Genomic DNA, 16,171 nt, shown 5'->3' on the forward strand with positions numbered 1-16,171 from the left:
TGGACGGGTATTTAAAAATAAGTCATTGTGCCTGAAAGAGAATGCATATACAAATAAACTTTTTTTTTTACCATTTATTCTTCAAAAGGATGTATGTTAAATTCTTTCAGCATATTATTTCATTCTATGATGAAATTTTTTGAATTTAGGATTCTTTACAAAAATGCTTTTGACTTAGAAACGATCACACTTCTGAAAGAACGCACAGTGTGCTTTTGCAAAGTAAAGAGATATTTTACTAACAGATGTTTGGGTGTGGTAAACCATTTACAGTAAACTGTGGGATTTCCTTTGGAGCTAAACTGGAAATGAATTTTAGTCAATATAGCAAAAATGCTGTTGTTTTGGGTCTTTTGTTTGTTTGTTTGTTTGTTTTTTTTCTTTTGTCTGAAAAAGCAATCCCTTTATTTGAAACACCATCCAGCAGCCCTGGAGGTGGCTGTCTTCACCAGGCGGGTCCCAAGGTTCATTGTGTCAGCCTCACAGCTGCTTATGCTGCCCACTGAAGCATTTGGATTTGCTCATTTGTTTTGTTTCATATTGTTTTGCGTTATGTTTGGATTAAAGTCTGCTTAGCAGGCATGCCATCATTCAGCTATATCCCAGTCACCCTCTGCCATTTACTCTTTCAAATCCAGTGAATGAAAGGGTATCTCATCAGTGCTTGCTGAGGTCAGCTGCAGCTCCTGGGTTCTCAGAGAGGAAAGTCAGTGGGAGAACTGCACTGGGCGGTCCCTCTTCTCCAGCTGTGCCCCTTCTCTGAGGAGTTGCCCATTTCAAGGCGGCAAGAGAGCTGTGGGTCAGAACTGAAGTTTGAGTTTCCTTCACTGCACACAGTAAAATGTGGTTCCTTTCTCAGTCTCAATCTGAGGTCCAGCAAATCAAAGGGAAATGTGTGTTGCTGGGGTACAAATTTTCAGCTTTAATTCTTAAAATAATTCTATGAGCTTGTCTTCCTCTGTGCTTTCTATATGAGAGGAATGGAACATGAATCCCTGGCTGGAAGACTTTTTCATTATCAGTGTTTAGGAGTATAAAGTGTTCTGGTTTCATAGAACAGTGTGAGGTTACATTGGAAAATTAAGTAAAATATCATTTAAGTAGTGAATTTTCTTGAAAATGATACATATTTTGGTAGTATCCCTTTTGGTACTCTAAGATTTCAGGAGTGTTTTCTGTATTTAATTTCTTATCTTTGTAAATATGAATGTTTCACTCTGTTCAAAATTAAGAATTTATTTATTTCATCTTTCTCAGCATTATAAATTTGTGTGGAAATACAAGTCTTCCATAAGGTGGGAAACACTTTACTTATCAGATAGAAGCATCCATAGCCTTGCAGCATAAGCCTCAGGCCACTGGCGTGACCCCCGAGGGACCTTGTCTTCCAGGAAGCCTCAGACAGGATAGAATATATACTATGCCCAATCCTGTTCAATATGTCAGAAGTTCCCAGGGGAAACTGGTACCTTAAATGCTTAGTATATAGGAGAGAATAGATGTCCTCAATTATTTAAATAAGAACAGTCTTTATAACTCCACACCCCCCAGTTCTGAACAAATAGTGAGAGAAATAAAGTCATGTCACAGATACCCTTGCATCTCTGTTTTAGAGTTACTTGCAGAAGGGAAACAAGTATCCACTGGTGAATGAAGGAAAGTAATGCACTGAATAAGAAAAGTCATCCAGCTTTAAAAATGAAAGAAATCCCTCTTTTCTTTAATACCAAGTGAAATATGCCCAACAGGTCAGGACAGACACTGCCTAATTGTAACTCTTATTCGGAATCTAATCCAATAAGACACTGGCAAGTAGAATGGTAAATACCAAAAGTTTGGAGTTGGGGAAAACAGGTGTATGTTGGTTAAAGACACAAACATTTCAGTTATAAGATGAATGAGTTATAGGAATCTATTATACAGCATGACAGCTACACTTATTAATGTCACGTGTCATGGCATGTGCTTGAAACCTACTAAGAAAATAGATGTCATATTCTCACTACATACAGATGTGATAAATGCATGGGTTTGATTGTGGTATTTCACAATGTGAGATGTCAAAACCTCACAGCAGACAACTTAAATATTCATTTGTTGATTGAATCTGAATAAAGATGAAAGAGAAAAACCTTTAGCTAATCCAGAGTATATTTCACAATGACTTCTCTATCACTGTTCCGGGTGAAACAAGTGTGGGTACCCTTATTTCACATTAGTGAAGTAAATAGCAAGTATGCATTTTTTTACCAAGGTGATATTAGGGAGGGTGGCTTTTAGGTCCCATCAACTTTCCCAATGGACTTAGAGGGAGGTTGAAAAAAAAAAAAAAAAAACGTTAAACTTCAAGTGATTGGGAAACATTTCCAATTTGCAGGTTAGTGAAAGGCAGTGGTTTTGCTATTCATTAAAATGCTGAGATCCCGGAGGAGGTGGGACTAAAGGAGGGTGTTGTGACAACTTAGCCCCACCTTCCGAGCACCAGCCTATTTCAAAGATAAGGAATGAACACACTTGGCAACAGAAACTGGAAACTGAGAGACTACAAATTAAGGCTCTATTTGCCCAGCCAGCATAATTTATTCTCTATTTTGGCACTGGCTACTCCATTATTTCCCCTTGTGCTGTTCCTGTCTCCTGCTCTCCATTTAACCGAGGGAAAAAGGCGATGGCACTTGGAGTGGCTGGAAACGTGAAGCTGCTGAACAAACACTTCACTCAAGGACCTTGGTTGGCTTTCAATCTTCCACCTGTGTTGTAGGATCTGCCCTCTATTCCTGTGTCTACTTCAAGGTTATCGAGAGTCAGTCATTCCCCAGATGTCACCACAGTGTGAAAAAGAAGAGACAGCAAGCTTGTCATGAAGTTAACCTCTGGTCCTAGTACATGGTGCCAGGTGACATGAACTCATCTCGCACTGAGGTTAAACTACCTGCACTCCATGTAAGCAACAGCATAAGCTCCTTGTATACTTTCACATTAATTAGCCTCTCTTCAACAATAGGAAAATAAGATCTTAATTAATAGGAATTTAAGCTACAAAGATACACTGGCTCCACTAGAAGCAAAGGTTAATAATGAATTCACATACAGTTTGAAAATGTGACAATGTTCCATAAAAATACAATTTTCATTGTAAGCAAGTTTTCTGTAGAGATAATTTTTAAAGCATGCATAACAGTGACACTAATTTTAATTGGTCTTGTCCCATTGATGAGGAAGGGTCTGGATCTCAATAGATACTGCATTTTTCTCCCCATAATAGCCATCCTTGCTTCTTGTTTGTTTCTTTGTCAAGTTCAGTGTTACCTACCCTAGGCTTGTAAAGAATCTGGATGTGAGTTTTCTTTTTTTTAAAAGAAGTATCAGTTTTCATTTCATTACATATTCTTATTCCATACCAACAGGTGGATTCACCAAACGTTACAATGAAAGCAGCCATTGAGTTGCCAGATAAGTTCCCAAAGAAAGCCTGCAGAGGGACAAGTGCAACGTGGAGAAAGGAGCATGAAGAGGGCCAGCCCCGAGCTCTGCTGAGCAGAGCAGCAGCACAGGTGAGATCTGGGTGTGCTTTTCATTGATGTGACTTTAGAATAAACACTTTGTGGGAATACAGACTCCCTGCCCCTAAGGTCAAGGTTGTATGATTTTGTTAAATGTGGACAGAAGATGTCTTGTCCACCTGGTAAAAATCAAAGCGGCCTACAGCATTTGTTACAAGAACAGAGACAAACACACATGTGGAAAGATCCAATTCCTTCTTTTCCCCTAAGAATGTAACAATGCACACTGTAATCCATTAGGGACCCTTCCCTTGCATATTCTGTACTTTACACGATTCCTGTATTCTAATGCTTACTATCAAATGTAAGGGTAGTATCTGCCTGTCAGCAGGCTGTGTTTGGAATTGTTTGGGTGGAGAATGACTTGCCCTTTGCAGATGACTCATGAAGACAACAGCAAAGTCCTCCCTAAGCTGACATCCTATGATGGAAAAGCAAAGCATACAAAATTTATCTGGAGAGAAAAGTAAAGTTTAATTAAGTCAGAATAGCCAGCATTTCATTTGATTTGTGCACCATCATTCGCAAGCGGTTTGAAGCAGTTCACAGTGTGAAACAGGATAATTTAATACCCCCACCTTTCTCACCCTCCACCCAAGAAAAATTGATATATGGGGCAGCTGGGATGTTAATCACTAAACTGAGCACTGAATTTGGCTCTGAACTTCTTGGCAGCTGAGGCAAAAATTAGAAGTAGAGTTATGCATTTCTCATCCAACCAGCAAACAAGTTTATCCAGAGAGAAATGTTGCTGTTAGTGCTCAAAGGGCCCTTTTACATTTATTCAGTATGAAATGGCATTATTTGTGGTTTTATTTTAAACTTACATACAGAAATCTACTTCAGATGGGCATATTTTATAGTCTCACTTGTAAAGTTAAACACAAATACTGCTTGGTGACAAAATCAGAAATTCTAAGTCTTTAGTGTATATTGGAATCTTCTGTCATGTAAGACAGGGAGGGCCTGTGGAAGTAGACACCCAGGTTTCAAGTGAAAAAACACATTTGCCTTGACTGGTCTGGCAGTGGGATGATGTGCAGTGCAGTGGGATGTGTGTAGTGCAGTGGGATGTGTGTGGTGCAGTGGGGTGATGTGTGGTGCAGTGGGATGGTGTGTGGTGCAGTGGGATGGTGTGTGGTGCAGTGGGATGATGGGGTGCAGTGGGATGGTGTGTGGTGCAGTGGGATGATGGGGTGCAGTGGGATGATGGGGTGCAGTGGGATGGTGTGTGGTGCAGTGGGATGTGTGATACAGTGGGATGTGTGGGTTCAGTGGGATGATGGGGTGCAGTGGGATGATGGGGTACAGTGGGATGATGGGGTGCAGTGGGATGTGTGTGCTGCAGTGGGATGTGTGGGTTCAGTGGGATGCGTGGTATGTTGTCCTCACTCACTCCAGTAGCCCTTGCTCCTTTTTCTCAGTCTTCTAACTCCAGAATCAGTTCTGATTTTCATCTCTAGGTTAGGTTTGCTTATTAAATTCCAATAACAGCATATGTTTTATGTTCACCTCTTTCATTTATTACCTTTTGAGATTTCTTTGCATTCATGAATATACTAATTATTCCTTGTCAGTCCACAACCCGTGTCCATTTTCCTTCTAGTGGACTCATGAACCACTTCTGGTTTAATGTATTTGTGGGAAATACTGCATTCATTCTGCCCCAAGTCTGCTGTGGACATTGCATTTCTTCTGAAACATGGGATTACTAAATCATCGGGCAAATAAATATATGTTCAATTATAAAATGTTTGCACATAGGCAGACCAGATGGCTGAGCAAGTAAATAAGCTTGCCGTGGACCCCATGGATCTACATGGTGAAAGGAAGGACTGACTCCCACAATCTTCCCCCTGAAACTCCACACATGGGCCATGACATGAGCATATCCCCAAACCCAACAAATAAATAAGTTTAAAATGTTGGTGAATACTCAGGGAAAGTTGCTGTTCCTTTTATATTTCCACCAATATGTGCAAGTGTTCTGGTCATTCTTACACTTCCTCTCCAATTTTTGTGTTGCAGTCTTTTACATGTAACCACACTCCCATGTATATTAGTATCAATTCTGAGTACAGATATTTATACTATGACTAATAGCATTGTGGTTACCAGCCATGTATATATCATCACAGTTCCTGTGTGTGGCATGAGGTGGGAGTTGAGGTCTACTCTTTTATACAGACCTATCACAGCATCATTCCTTGGAATGATTTTTTCTTTTCCTAAGTGAACTCCTTTAGAAGCTTTTTTAAAAATCAGCTAATTGTGTTGGTGGGGACTACTTCTGGGCCATTCTCCTCCATGTTCTTTATCTTTCCTTAGATCAGCACCACACTACATGTACTACTGTGGCTTTACACCACATCCTAAAATTAGGAGGGCAACTTGTTCATTCTTCTTTACAAACTGCATTGTTCTAACGGTTGAAGTCTTGCTCCCTCCATAAAACTTTTTATTCCAATGTAATGTTTTCATTGATTATTTGGGAATTTCATACAGTGCACCTCATTACACTAACTTCCCATTCCTCTTAGTTCCACCCTCCCACCCTTGTGCCCTCCCCAGAAAAAGAAAAAAAAATACACCAAGATCAATTTCTATTCCCCATAAACTCATCAGAGTATGGCCAAATTCCCAGTGGTCATTCCATTAAAAATAACTGAATCCTTTCCTATGATTTTTTTCTTCATAAATTTTATTTAAATTGGAAACAATTTTACACATTTTATTTAAATTAGAAATTATCTAATTTCCTTCTCCCTCCCATTAAAATCTGTAAAGTCATTTGGGGCAGGGCCTAGGCCCTTCCCCTATGGCAACTCTTGTAACAGTTTGTGCAACAAGCCCACACCTACTCTGAAAAGGCCACACCTCCTAGTAGTGCCTCTTTAATGACCAAACAGTCAAATATGAGCCAATGGAGGCCACTCCTCATCAAACCACCACACAGACATACCAGAAAGTCTCAATTTAACACCAAAGAAGACAGCCTCATATCTTTGCACATGGAATGCTCTAAATTCTGTGGGAACTCCTTCTACCATAAGATCGGGTAGATGCAGCTGGGGCAGAATTACATACAGCTGGCAGGGAGGCACAGGCTAGAGTGACTGAAGTCTCAGGTTCGAAGTCAAGTTAGATGATCCTACTCATCCCATGGTGCTAGGGGGCTCTTATACTCAGAGGACAGCATCCTAGGATACACATAGGAAGCCTAGCTTCAATTCAATAATAAAATGAATAAGTTCTAAAAGGATGTATCCCAACCTGTGGGAGAATGAAGTATCAGGATAGCCATGAATTCTAGGTCATTTTGATGTACATAGTATCAGGCCAACGAGACTATAAAGGAAGATAAAACATGTCAACTATGAGTCATCCTTGTTTCTAGCTTCTTTAATGGGAAGTACGAGAGGCATTTGTGAGACCTCAAGATGGGCCTGAGCCAGTATAGATAACTGAATCCTTCCCCATAATTTTTTTAAATAAATATTTCCCATACAATATATTCTGCTTACCATTTTCCCTCATTTCGTCCTGACCTCTCACCCATCCAACTCCACACCTTCTTTTCCTCTCTTTATAAAGCAAACTGGGAAATTAAAAATAATAAAAAAATCAAACCAGATGAAAACAAAATAAACAGGAAAAACAGAGAAAAAGCAAAAGATATATATTATATGCATTACACAAAACCCATGAAAACACAAAATCAGAAGCCATAATATATAAAAGCAAAAGACTCACAAGGTTAAAACAAAACAAAAAAACAAAAATCCCAACAACAACAACAAAAACAATGCCCATTATGAGACAAAACATCTCCAAAATTACCTTTGTGTTTGTTTTGTGTTGGCCATCTCCTGCTGGGCACAGAGCTGCCCTTAAGTGTAGTTTGTATTTTCAGTGAGACTCCATGGAGAAAACTGATTTTTCCTTCATGAACATTACCAACTGGGTTGGGGGGGTCATATCCACTTACCCTCTCAGTGCTGGTACCCCATCTCATTTGATCCTGTGCAGGCCCTGTTCATACTGCTACAATCTGTGAGTTCTTATGTGTATTAGTCCTGTTGTTTCCTTGGTGCCCTCCGTCCCCACTGCTTCATACAATCTTTTTGCCTCCTCTTCCACAGTGTTCCCTACACCCTGAAGGGAGAGGCTTGATAAAGACATCACACTTAGGACTGAGTGTTCCAAGGTCTCTCACTCTGCCATTGCCCATTTGTGTGTCTCCATATTAGATCTCATCTATTACAGGAGGAAGCCTCTCTATTGATGGCTGAGCAAGTAGTTAGGAATCATTTTATTGCTAAGTTGTTATAGCAGATTAAATTTTAGTTTTTACCTATGTCCTTGGCCTATCTAGTTTCAGGTTCTTGGTCACCTAAGCAGTGTGGGGCATGGTTTCCATCTCATGGAGTGTTACATCCAGTCAGAGTGGTTGGTTACTCTCACAGATTTTCTGCCACAGTTGCAACAGTGTATTATGCATACAGGTCACCATTGTAGACCTCAGGGTTTGAAGCCAGGCTGTTGTGTAGCTTCCTGGTAGTATGCAGAGTGCCCTCCAGTATCATGAACACTAGTCAGTAGAGGTGAAGGCTCTAGTTAGGCACCAGCTTGACTTCTTCGTGTTCAGTGAGATATGTAGGTGTTGTCTCCAGCAACAGGGCTTTACCATGAGTTCATGGAGAACAACCTGAAGCTTTGGCAATAGTCTGAGTTGTTTGGAGGTCTCCTTGAGACCCCATTGGCCAACAGCTCATGTAGATGGAACCCATTTATGGCACTAGCCATTTCACTTGGTGGTGAGAGATGTCTGGTCAGGGCTTTATCACCTTCAATTATTTGGTAATTTCAATTTAGATTGTTTTCATACATATACATGTATGCATGCATGCATATATACACACATACATTTTAAGAATTGTCTACTATATTAGGTTTCCATATGATCCCTCAAATGGTCCTTAGTATTAACTGGCCCTCCCAGTATACCCTCCCTTAATCCTCTTACCTCCCCATCTGTTAAAGGCCTAAATTGTTAACTACCTTATAAGCAGAACAATGGGATTTTGATTGGAGATTGAGGATAGGCAGCCCACCATGGTCTGTCTTATAGTGCATTGACTTGGTGCTTTCTTCCATTTGTGCTGGTCTCAACAAATTTTACTTTCTGTATATATGCATACTATATCTTCCCTTTAGATTATCTGAATATTTCACTTTGATCGTAAGTACTGGTTTTCCTATATGCCAGAATCATGATGGCCATGCAGTGTATAAAGACACTAATGTTACTAAATCTCAATCATCCTCTAACTAACAAAGGAAGCACTGCCACTCAAATGTTCTACAACCTGAGTAGCTTTGTCAACAATCAACACTATGATTGATACATTTATCTGTGTTTGATACCTTTTGTAAGAAGTAATTTGTAAACTGATTTCATCATTAATATGTAGTATAATTATGTATACAAATGATTTTAAAATTATGGTATGTGTGGTAAGTACCTATCTCATTTGTATACCTATTTTTTGTATACCGGGGCTCACATAAAATTGTTTCATATAAAGGGGTCAAGAGTTGAAAAAGTTTATGAAGCCCTGTGTTAGAGAAAGCCTGGGATTCTATAAGCAATTCAATAATCAATTTTGATGAGAGCTCAAAAACTAAGACAGTGTCTTAAAAACAACCGACTGGGTGTATGGTGGCTCACTCTTATAATCCCAGGGCCCAGGAGGCTGATGCAGGATGGTTGTCATTGGTTTAAGGCCAGTCTGGGCTACATTTTTCAATACAGTTGACTCACAGTAATTCTGAGTCACCTGTTGGGTGACCTGAATCCTAGAAATATGAAACCTGAAGCCACTTTAGGCAGGTAGGTAACCCTGGGGTTTCCTTAAAGCTTTGAATCAAATTCATGGTTTCCACTTCTGAACCTGCAGTGGATGCTGGACCTGTCCCTGAGATTCTGAGGTCATGTATCCTGTTGTACTCTAGGGATGTTCATCATTGTGTGTTGATCTTGGATGATGCTGTACCTATCCCTGAGATGCTCTGAGGATGTCTGTCCTGCTGTATTCTAGGGATTTTCTTATTTGTGCTGTTGGTCTTAGAGTTTGTTGAGCTTCTTTCATCCATGGCTTCACTTTGTCATCAAATTAGAAAAGTTTTCAATCTTAACATCGTCCATGCTGTTTCCTTCCTTTCTCCTGAGTTCCAAGCACATACATGTACGATTACGTGGCATGGATACATGGGCAGCTAAGGCACTATTATTTTAGGACAGCCTTGATAATTGGACATTTCTTTGTCCCAATGGCAGGGTAACTGTCAAATCATCAGTTTCTAATTAGCAATTGATCCTAGCCAGAAGTGGTTGAATTTTCCATGTTGTATTTTCAACAGAACTGGATGATACTTTCATGTCTAGGCTAAGATCCTTTTAAAAAGGTTTAACTTTTCCTCTAAGTCCTCTAAAGTGTTTGGAGTCTGTTCTCACAGTGGAATTTATATTTTTTTTCTTAAAGAAATTATGCACTGTGTGTTTCTAAATGTGGGCTAAGTGCACATTAATGCAGGTGCCCACAGAGGCCACAGAGTCCCCAGGAACTGGAGTTACAAGTGGCTGTGGATGCTGGAAACCAAAGGTGGGTCCTCTGCCAAAGCAGTATATACTCTTAAATACCAAGCCATCTCTCTGGCTCCCTGTAAGTGGATTTATTCACTGAACTTGATCATAACATGACTTCTATTTATAGTTTTTCTTCTGTTTTGGTCTTAAAATCTTAAATTGCAGACTTTCTGAAGTCTAGGCTATTGTCTTTACTTGTGTATTCCTTGTTAGTTTGAGATGCTTTTAAAGTGGCTTTATATACTTCTGTCCAATTTTATTGTTTTGTGTCCATTTCATCACTTAATAGCAAGAGGTTGTTTGTTACCTATTATGTATGGCCTGAGCCGAAGTGGCATTGGCATTTTTACAGCTCCCTGGTAATGTGTACTTGAGGTTAATAACTGCTCTAAAGATGGTCTTCTGGAAGCACTACTATTGGCACTTAGAGTTTAGCTATTTGCTAAAGGATGATGGTCCTGTATGTTTGTCAGATGTTGGGCAGCATCTTGGTATGTATCCAATAGATGCTAATAGCCCTTCCTCCCAGTTGTGGCAACCCAGATATTTAATTGTTTTCTTCTGTGGTTAGCATAACTCTAGGTTGAAAGCCAGTATACTACCAATAGATTACTACATTGCCTTAAGCCCTAACTACACATGTAAACCAGCTGTGCCCATGTTTTTGCCTAACAGAGTTGCAGCCACAATATATTCCAACCTGAGAGATACCTATATTTTAATACAATCATCTCTTTGCCTTCTGTGTGGTTTGATAGATGTCTCCTTGGTTCCCAATTGATGGTACTTTGGGAAGCTTGTGGATACTTGAGGAGATGGACTCTTGCTGGAGGAAATGAGTTACTGGGGAAAGACTGACTTCTTAAAGCTCACCTGTTGTTCTGTTCACCCTCTGCTCCACTGTGTGGCAGCTCTGTCACCAGACAGATTGCTGCTCTTGCCACTATGCCTTCTCTGTCTGCCTCCATGATGGTCCCTTCCCACTGGAACTGTAAGACAAAATAAGCCCTTCTCCTTTAAGTAGTTTTGTCAGAGTATTTTATCATAGAGAAGAGCAAGTGACCAACTGACCTCACGTGTGAAAACCAGTTTCTTACGCAGAGACCAGCAAACGTCTTCTCAGTGCCAATGGTCAGTTCAGGACCTTACATGTACTTAAGCAAACTCTTTACTATAGTTACACTCCAGCCCAGCAACATTTTTCTCAAGTGTCCAGGTTAGTTTTATAACCCATCGTTTTTGGCAGAACTAATCCATTGCAAAAACAACCACAGATGAAACAGACAAATGGATGAGGCTGTGTCCCAACGAAACTACTAGTAAAACATGCAAGTTTTTAATGAACAAAATTTGTAAGCTTGTATCATAGCCTGCCTTCTCAACTAGTATACTATCTACCTATGTGATATCATTAGTTGTTACTGAGACACTGTAAAAGTCACAGGAGATCCCTCTTAAAAATTTAGTGGTGTGATTTTTGCTCTTGACTAGGTATAATAACCAACTTCACAATGGTTCCTGGAAATGGTTCCTTGAAAATTTATTTGGTAGTAGTGTTTCTTTCCCTTTACGTGAGAATGATTTGTTATGGGTGGGAGGGGAGTCACTTATTCTTTTAGTAACTAAAACTGTCAGTAAAAAGCTATTCTCATTTGAACCTCAAAAAATAATTGGCTTCTATTTAATAAGAAAATAACTCTCCTAAGTGTATCTTTTGTTTGGTTCTGGTTTTTGATTGGTTTGTGGCATTGTTTGAGACTGTGTAGCTCTGACTGACCTAGAATTTGATAGGTAAAGCAGGCTGGCCTCAAACTCAGAAATCGTCTCAAATTCTTGGGTTAAACGCATGTACCACTGTGCCTGACCTACCCATAACTCATGTAAGAACCCTTTGGGACCTTTGAAAGTGACCATGTGGGGGAGGGGTGAAGGAAAGCTGCTTGAAAAGTGGCAGTTCTGAGGTTGCAGCATGACATATGATGCCAACAGTGAAGAAGATGATGTTCATTGGCTTTCTTAAAATCGAAACTGTCTCTTTTAAATTTCTTAGTAACTGGTAGTAGGAGAGGGCGTGTCAGACGTCACCAAGCTAAAGCAGAAACAGAGCAACCTTGAACCTCCATCAGGTTAAGTAATGAGCAGTCAACAGTTTAACTGTTCCTGTTTCAAGACATGTGACACAATCCGCCTGCTAGAGCGCTGTGGAGCCACATCATCCCTGGGAAATAACTCTGCACTGTCATGTGTCAAACGTCAAAAGCCATTTCAATGCCAGACTTGCTTGCTGTGTTTTATTTAGCACTATTACAGAGTACACAATAAATGCCTGGATAACTCAAATCTAACAAACTATATTTTTTTCATAGGAAAACTCAAGGAGAAGAAATATGTATGAGTATTCAGATTTTCAGAGTGACATGCACAGTCTTCAACAGACACCCAGCTATATGAGTTTCCAAGGTTCGTATTGTAAGTCCTATCCAGATCCCACCAGTAGAGATACAATCAGAAAGCCAAGGTATCCAGCTCAGTACAGATATATTTCTACCAGTGATGTGGGTGTCACAGACTTGGGAAGTCCTCCAAGACTTTGTCCTGCAGCTTTCCCAGTGACACTGAGTGAAGACATGAAGGCAGATGTGTATAACTATGGACTCACTATATTGTGCCTGTTGGTACTAGTTTGTCTCGCTTTGTATTTTCTCTGAAATCATCAAATAAATCATTTTTTTTAAAACAATTTATAAGGATTCCTTCTCTTCACAGGTGTGTCTCATTCTTTCTTCAGGGTTTTCTCACAGACATTCTCAAGGTAATCGGCTTTAAAAAAAGAGAGAGAATATATTTTACCAAAATTTTGGGCATACTCTTAAGAATTAAAATATTATTTAATTTACTATTGGCTTTTTATTAGAAATTCTTTCACCATACACTTTTGAAATACTTTTCTGAAGATCACCATGAAATCCAGGAGACATAAATCTTTTTGATCAAAGATCATTTGAAAATTAAAATATGTATAAGGATAGCTTATCTCACAGGAAACTACCATAATTTCATTACATAAAGAAAAACACTTTCTAAAAGCTTTTAGTCAATGTAATACACTACATGTTCAACTTCTGTAACAGTCCCCAGAGGCGGGCACACTTTGTGAAACAGACAACTGATTTACCTTACTGCAATAGGGACATTCACCAAAGAGGATGTTGAAGCTCTGTCTGCTGGTGCTCAGCCCCCTCAGCCACTGCATGGAAGAAAGTGAGGGACAGCGTCAGTGCACACATGTACTGTTTTATGAAAGGTAAACCTTGTTTGAACCCATGCCCAATTATTATAATATTGCATAATTGGGAAATCAGTATTAAAATTTGGGATATAAACTTCTAGTGTATAAGCAAATTATGGGCCCTTTAGGATGTGGCTAACAATTACACATGTTACATGCAAAAGAGACACACAGAGACCTCCACAAGTTCCTGTGATTCACATACCTCAGCCAGCTAACCAGATATCAATAATTTCTCTGTAGAACATATCTTAGGATTGTGAGATTCTGATATTAATTCAACAATGGGTTAATTTTCACTGCACTGATTACAAGCAAGAAGCAATAGTTTTGAAAAAATTACAGTGAACATTCACTATTACAAAAGAAACTACAGATTCCATTAGAATTTCCCAAGTAGACCTGGTATTTTTATGATTGTCTAAGGTTCCCATTAAGACTGGGTAAATGACACCAACTACCAGACCCATGTCAAAAGAGAAAGACTGAAAACTAATGGCACTTTCCCTCTGTTAGGTGTGTTGTCTGGAGATAGGTAATCATAAGAGCTGTGTCCTAACAGGAATGCTACAGGAATTAAATGCCTGAGGATGAAAGCACAATTCATGTAGAAAAGATAAATAAAAAGCTGAGATGTGCTCAGGTCACAAAAGTCTTTGAGTATTCAAAAGAGAATTATTGTATAATTCTATATTATAGACAGCCTGTAAAGTAGTATGTACTACTTATTTACTAATTTCCTTACTCCATTCCTACCATCACCCTCATCTGGCAGATCTAGAGAATTTGCATGGTGGTGGCAGACTAGGAAGATTTCAGTTATACCTACTACCAATTTATTATGTGTCAATATGCTACTCCTGAGTATATTATAGATTGTTTTTCTCCCTGGGATTCTCTGGCACACTCAGTAGTATCCAAGAAAAAGAAATGAAGGCTGTAAATGAAGAATGTAAAATTGACTAGCAATTGGAGTTCATTGCAAAGGAGGGAAATACTTTAGCAAACAATTTAGATATTGTATTTCATATGTACATGACTGCTAGTTTTACCTCATATAAGCATATTTGATGGAAAGGCTGTCCACACTGGGGATTATCACATACTTGATCAGGAATGGCACCATTAAGATGACGGGCGTAACAGATTCCACAGTCCATGCTAAAGTCCTTCAAAAGAAAACTTTTTGTTAGCATGTCTGTTTAATGTGTATATGGTACGATTAGGAAGAACAAATAAGACTACTTAATATTTGTTTTTATAAAGTATACTTCTATATTATAGAACATACAAGCAGGTTATAACACCTAGTCATTTAAATAGTGTTCCCTTTTGCACTCAAATACACATAGATTTCATTTTTGACAGGCAAAATTTTCGCATTTTAGTAGTTTTTCCATATACATAATCATGTCTGTGTATGCAAAAAGATAGATCTGACATCAGCTAGTGAGCACCAAATTGTGCAATTCTACAGCAAAAGAAAAAAACTGACGCCATCATTTACTTTTAGTAGCAGTGGCTCAGTCCAAAGTCAACCCTGCCTTCATTATCTTTACAGTACCAATGATGCTGCTCACTGTTGAAAAACTACTGCTGTCCTTCACAAGCTAATTAAAACTTTACGGTAGTCATCCATAAGACAATACAAAAAAACCCAAACATCTCATTAGTGTCTCTTCTTTCCTTTGTAGTTTTCATAAGTGTAGCTGTCAGTAAATGCTTGCTGCTGAAGATGGTGAACAAAGCTCATGTAACTTGCCTAGTGGGGGTCAACAAGTTCATTGATGCCAATGTTACCACCTAGCAGAGGTTACAAGTTCATTGATATAAATGTTACTTGTAACAGATCTGTGTTTCAAAATTTCTCCATTTTTATTTTCTTTTTCAGCCTAGTTTTTCTGAGACAAGCACTTAAATTTTATTATTCACAAAATGGAGACCATGAAAGCAATAATTAAACTTACAGATTCTTCCAAAACAGTACGAGCTGGAAAATCAATTTCTAAAACATCTTTCAAATTTTGTAACAGACTATTTTCTGGATCCCTGAAAACATAGAGAAAAAAAATTCCTATAAAGTTTGTTAAGCCATAGAATGGTACCAATTACATTGGCAAGGTACCTACCATAAATGTATGTTCTCACTCAGCTTGACTCCTAGGGGTTTTATCACTTTGAATATTAAAAAAAGGAAAAGAGTTAATAATTTAGGCTCGGTTGTGCTTGTTTTAAAAAGACACCACTGCTACAGTATTTGTTTCATAATTTGGCTTAAAATCTAAATTATATATTTAGTTATAAAGTATAAAGTTCAGAATGAGAAATATATATAAAACAATTTTAACATTAGGATTTTGGAATACTTAACAATGTTAGACAGAATTTTATGAATCTGTTCCAGATTCGTAACTTTAAGATCTCATACCATGGTCAGCTCCAAGAAAGCAAAACTCAGGAAGCATGGTAGGATGCCTGGGGTCTACCTCTATGTTGATGGAAACATTATGCCCTGGAATGAAAGAAGAAGGCTTTTAGATGTGGGCAGAGCATCAAGCAAGCCAACAGAAACTCAGAGCATGCTGACGCTGACATAGCCACCTATTTTATTCTTCAGAACAACTAGCCAAATGGTTTTTTATTTTTATTTTTTAGTGTTGTGTAGAGGTG

General features: G+C 38.8%; 2 protein-coding genes across 4 annotated transcripts in view; one reads left to right on the forward strand and one right to left on the reverse strand.

The window, feature by feature from the left end:
- Vrk2 (VRK serine/threonine kinase 2) overlaps positions 1-12,962 on the forward strand; it is a 107,838-nt gene extending 94,876 nt beyond the window's left edge. For both annotated transcript variants that reach the window (XM_027387991.2, XM_027387992.2), the window contains exons 12-13: positions 3,408-3,554; positions 12,579-12,962. In XM_027387991.2, coding sequence (XP_027243792.1) covers positions 3,408-3,554; positions 12,579-12,920 — 489 coding nt within the window. In that variant the 3' untranslated portion in view covers positions 12,921-12,962. The remainder of the gene's footprint in view (positions 1-3,407; positions 3,555-12,578) is intronic.
- Positions 12,482-16,171, reverse strand: part of Fancl (FA complementation group L) — a 61,993-nt gene continuing 58,303 nt past the window's right edge. For both annotated transcript variants that reach the window (XM_027387994.2, XM_035452360.1), the window contains exons 9-14: positions 15,930-16,013; positions 15,631-15,676; positions 15,469-15,550; positions 14,554-14,670; positions 13,388-13,459; positions 12,482-13,032 (exon numbers count right to left, since the gene is read on the reverse strand). In XM_027387994.2, coding sequence (XP_027243795.1) covers positions 12,997-13,032; positions 13,388-13,459; positions 14,554-14,670; positions 15,469-15,550; positions 15,631-15,676; positions 15,930-16,013 — 437 coding nt within the window. In that variant the 3' untranslated portion in view covers positions 12,482-12,996. The remainder of the gene's footprint in view (positions 13,033-13,387; positions 13,460-14,553; positions 14,671-15,468; positions 15,551-15,630; positions 15,677-15,929; positions 16,014-16,171) is intronic.

This window comes from Cricetulus griseus (assembly GCF_003668045.3).
Source record: "Cricetulus griseus strain 17A/GY chromosome 1 unlocalized genomic scaffold, alternate assembly CriGri-PICRH-1.0 chr1_1, whole genome shotgun sequence".
Lineage (NCBI taxonomy): Eukaryota > Metazoa > Chordata > Mammalia > Rodentia > Cricetidae > Cricetulus > Cricetulus griseus.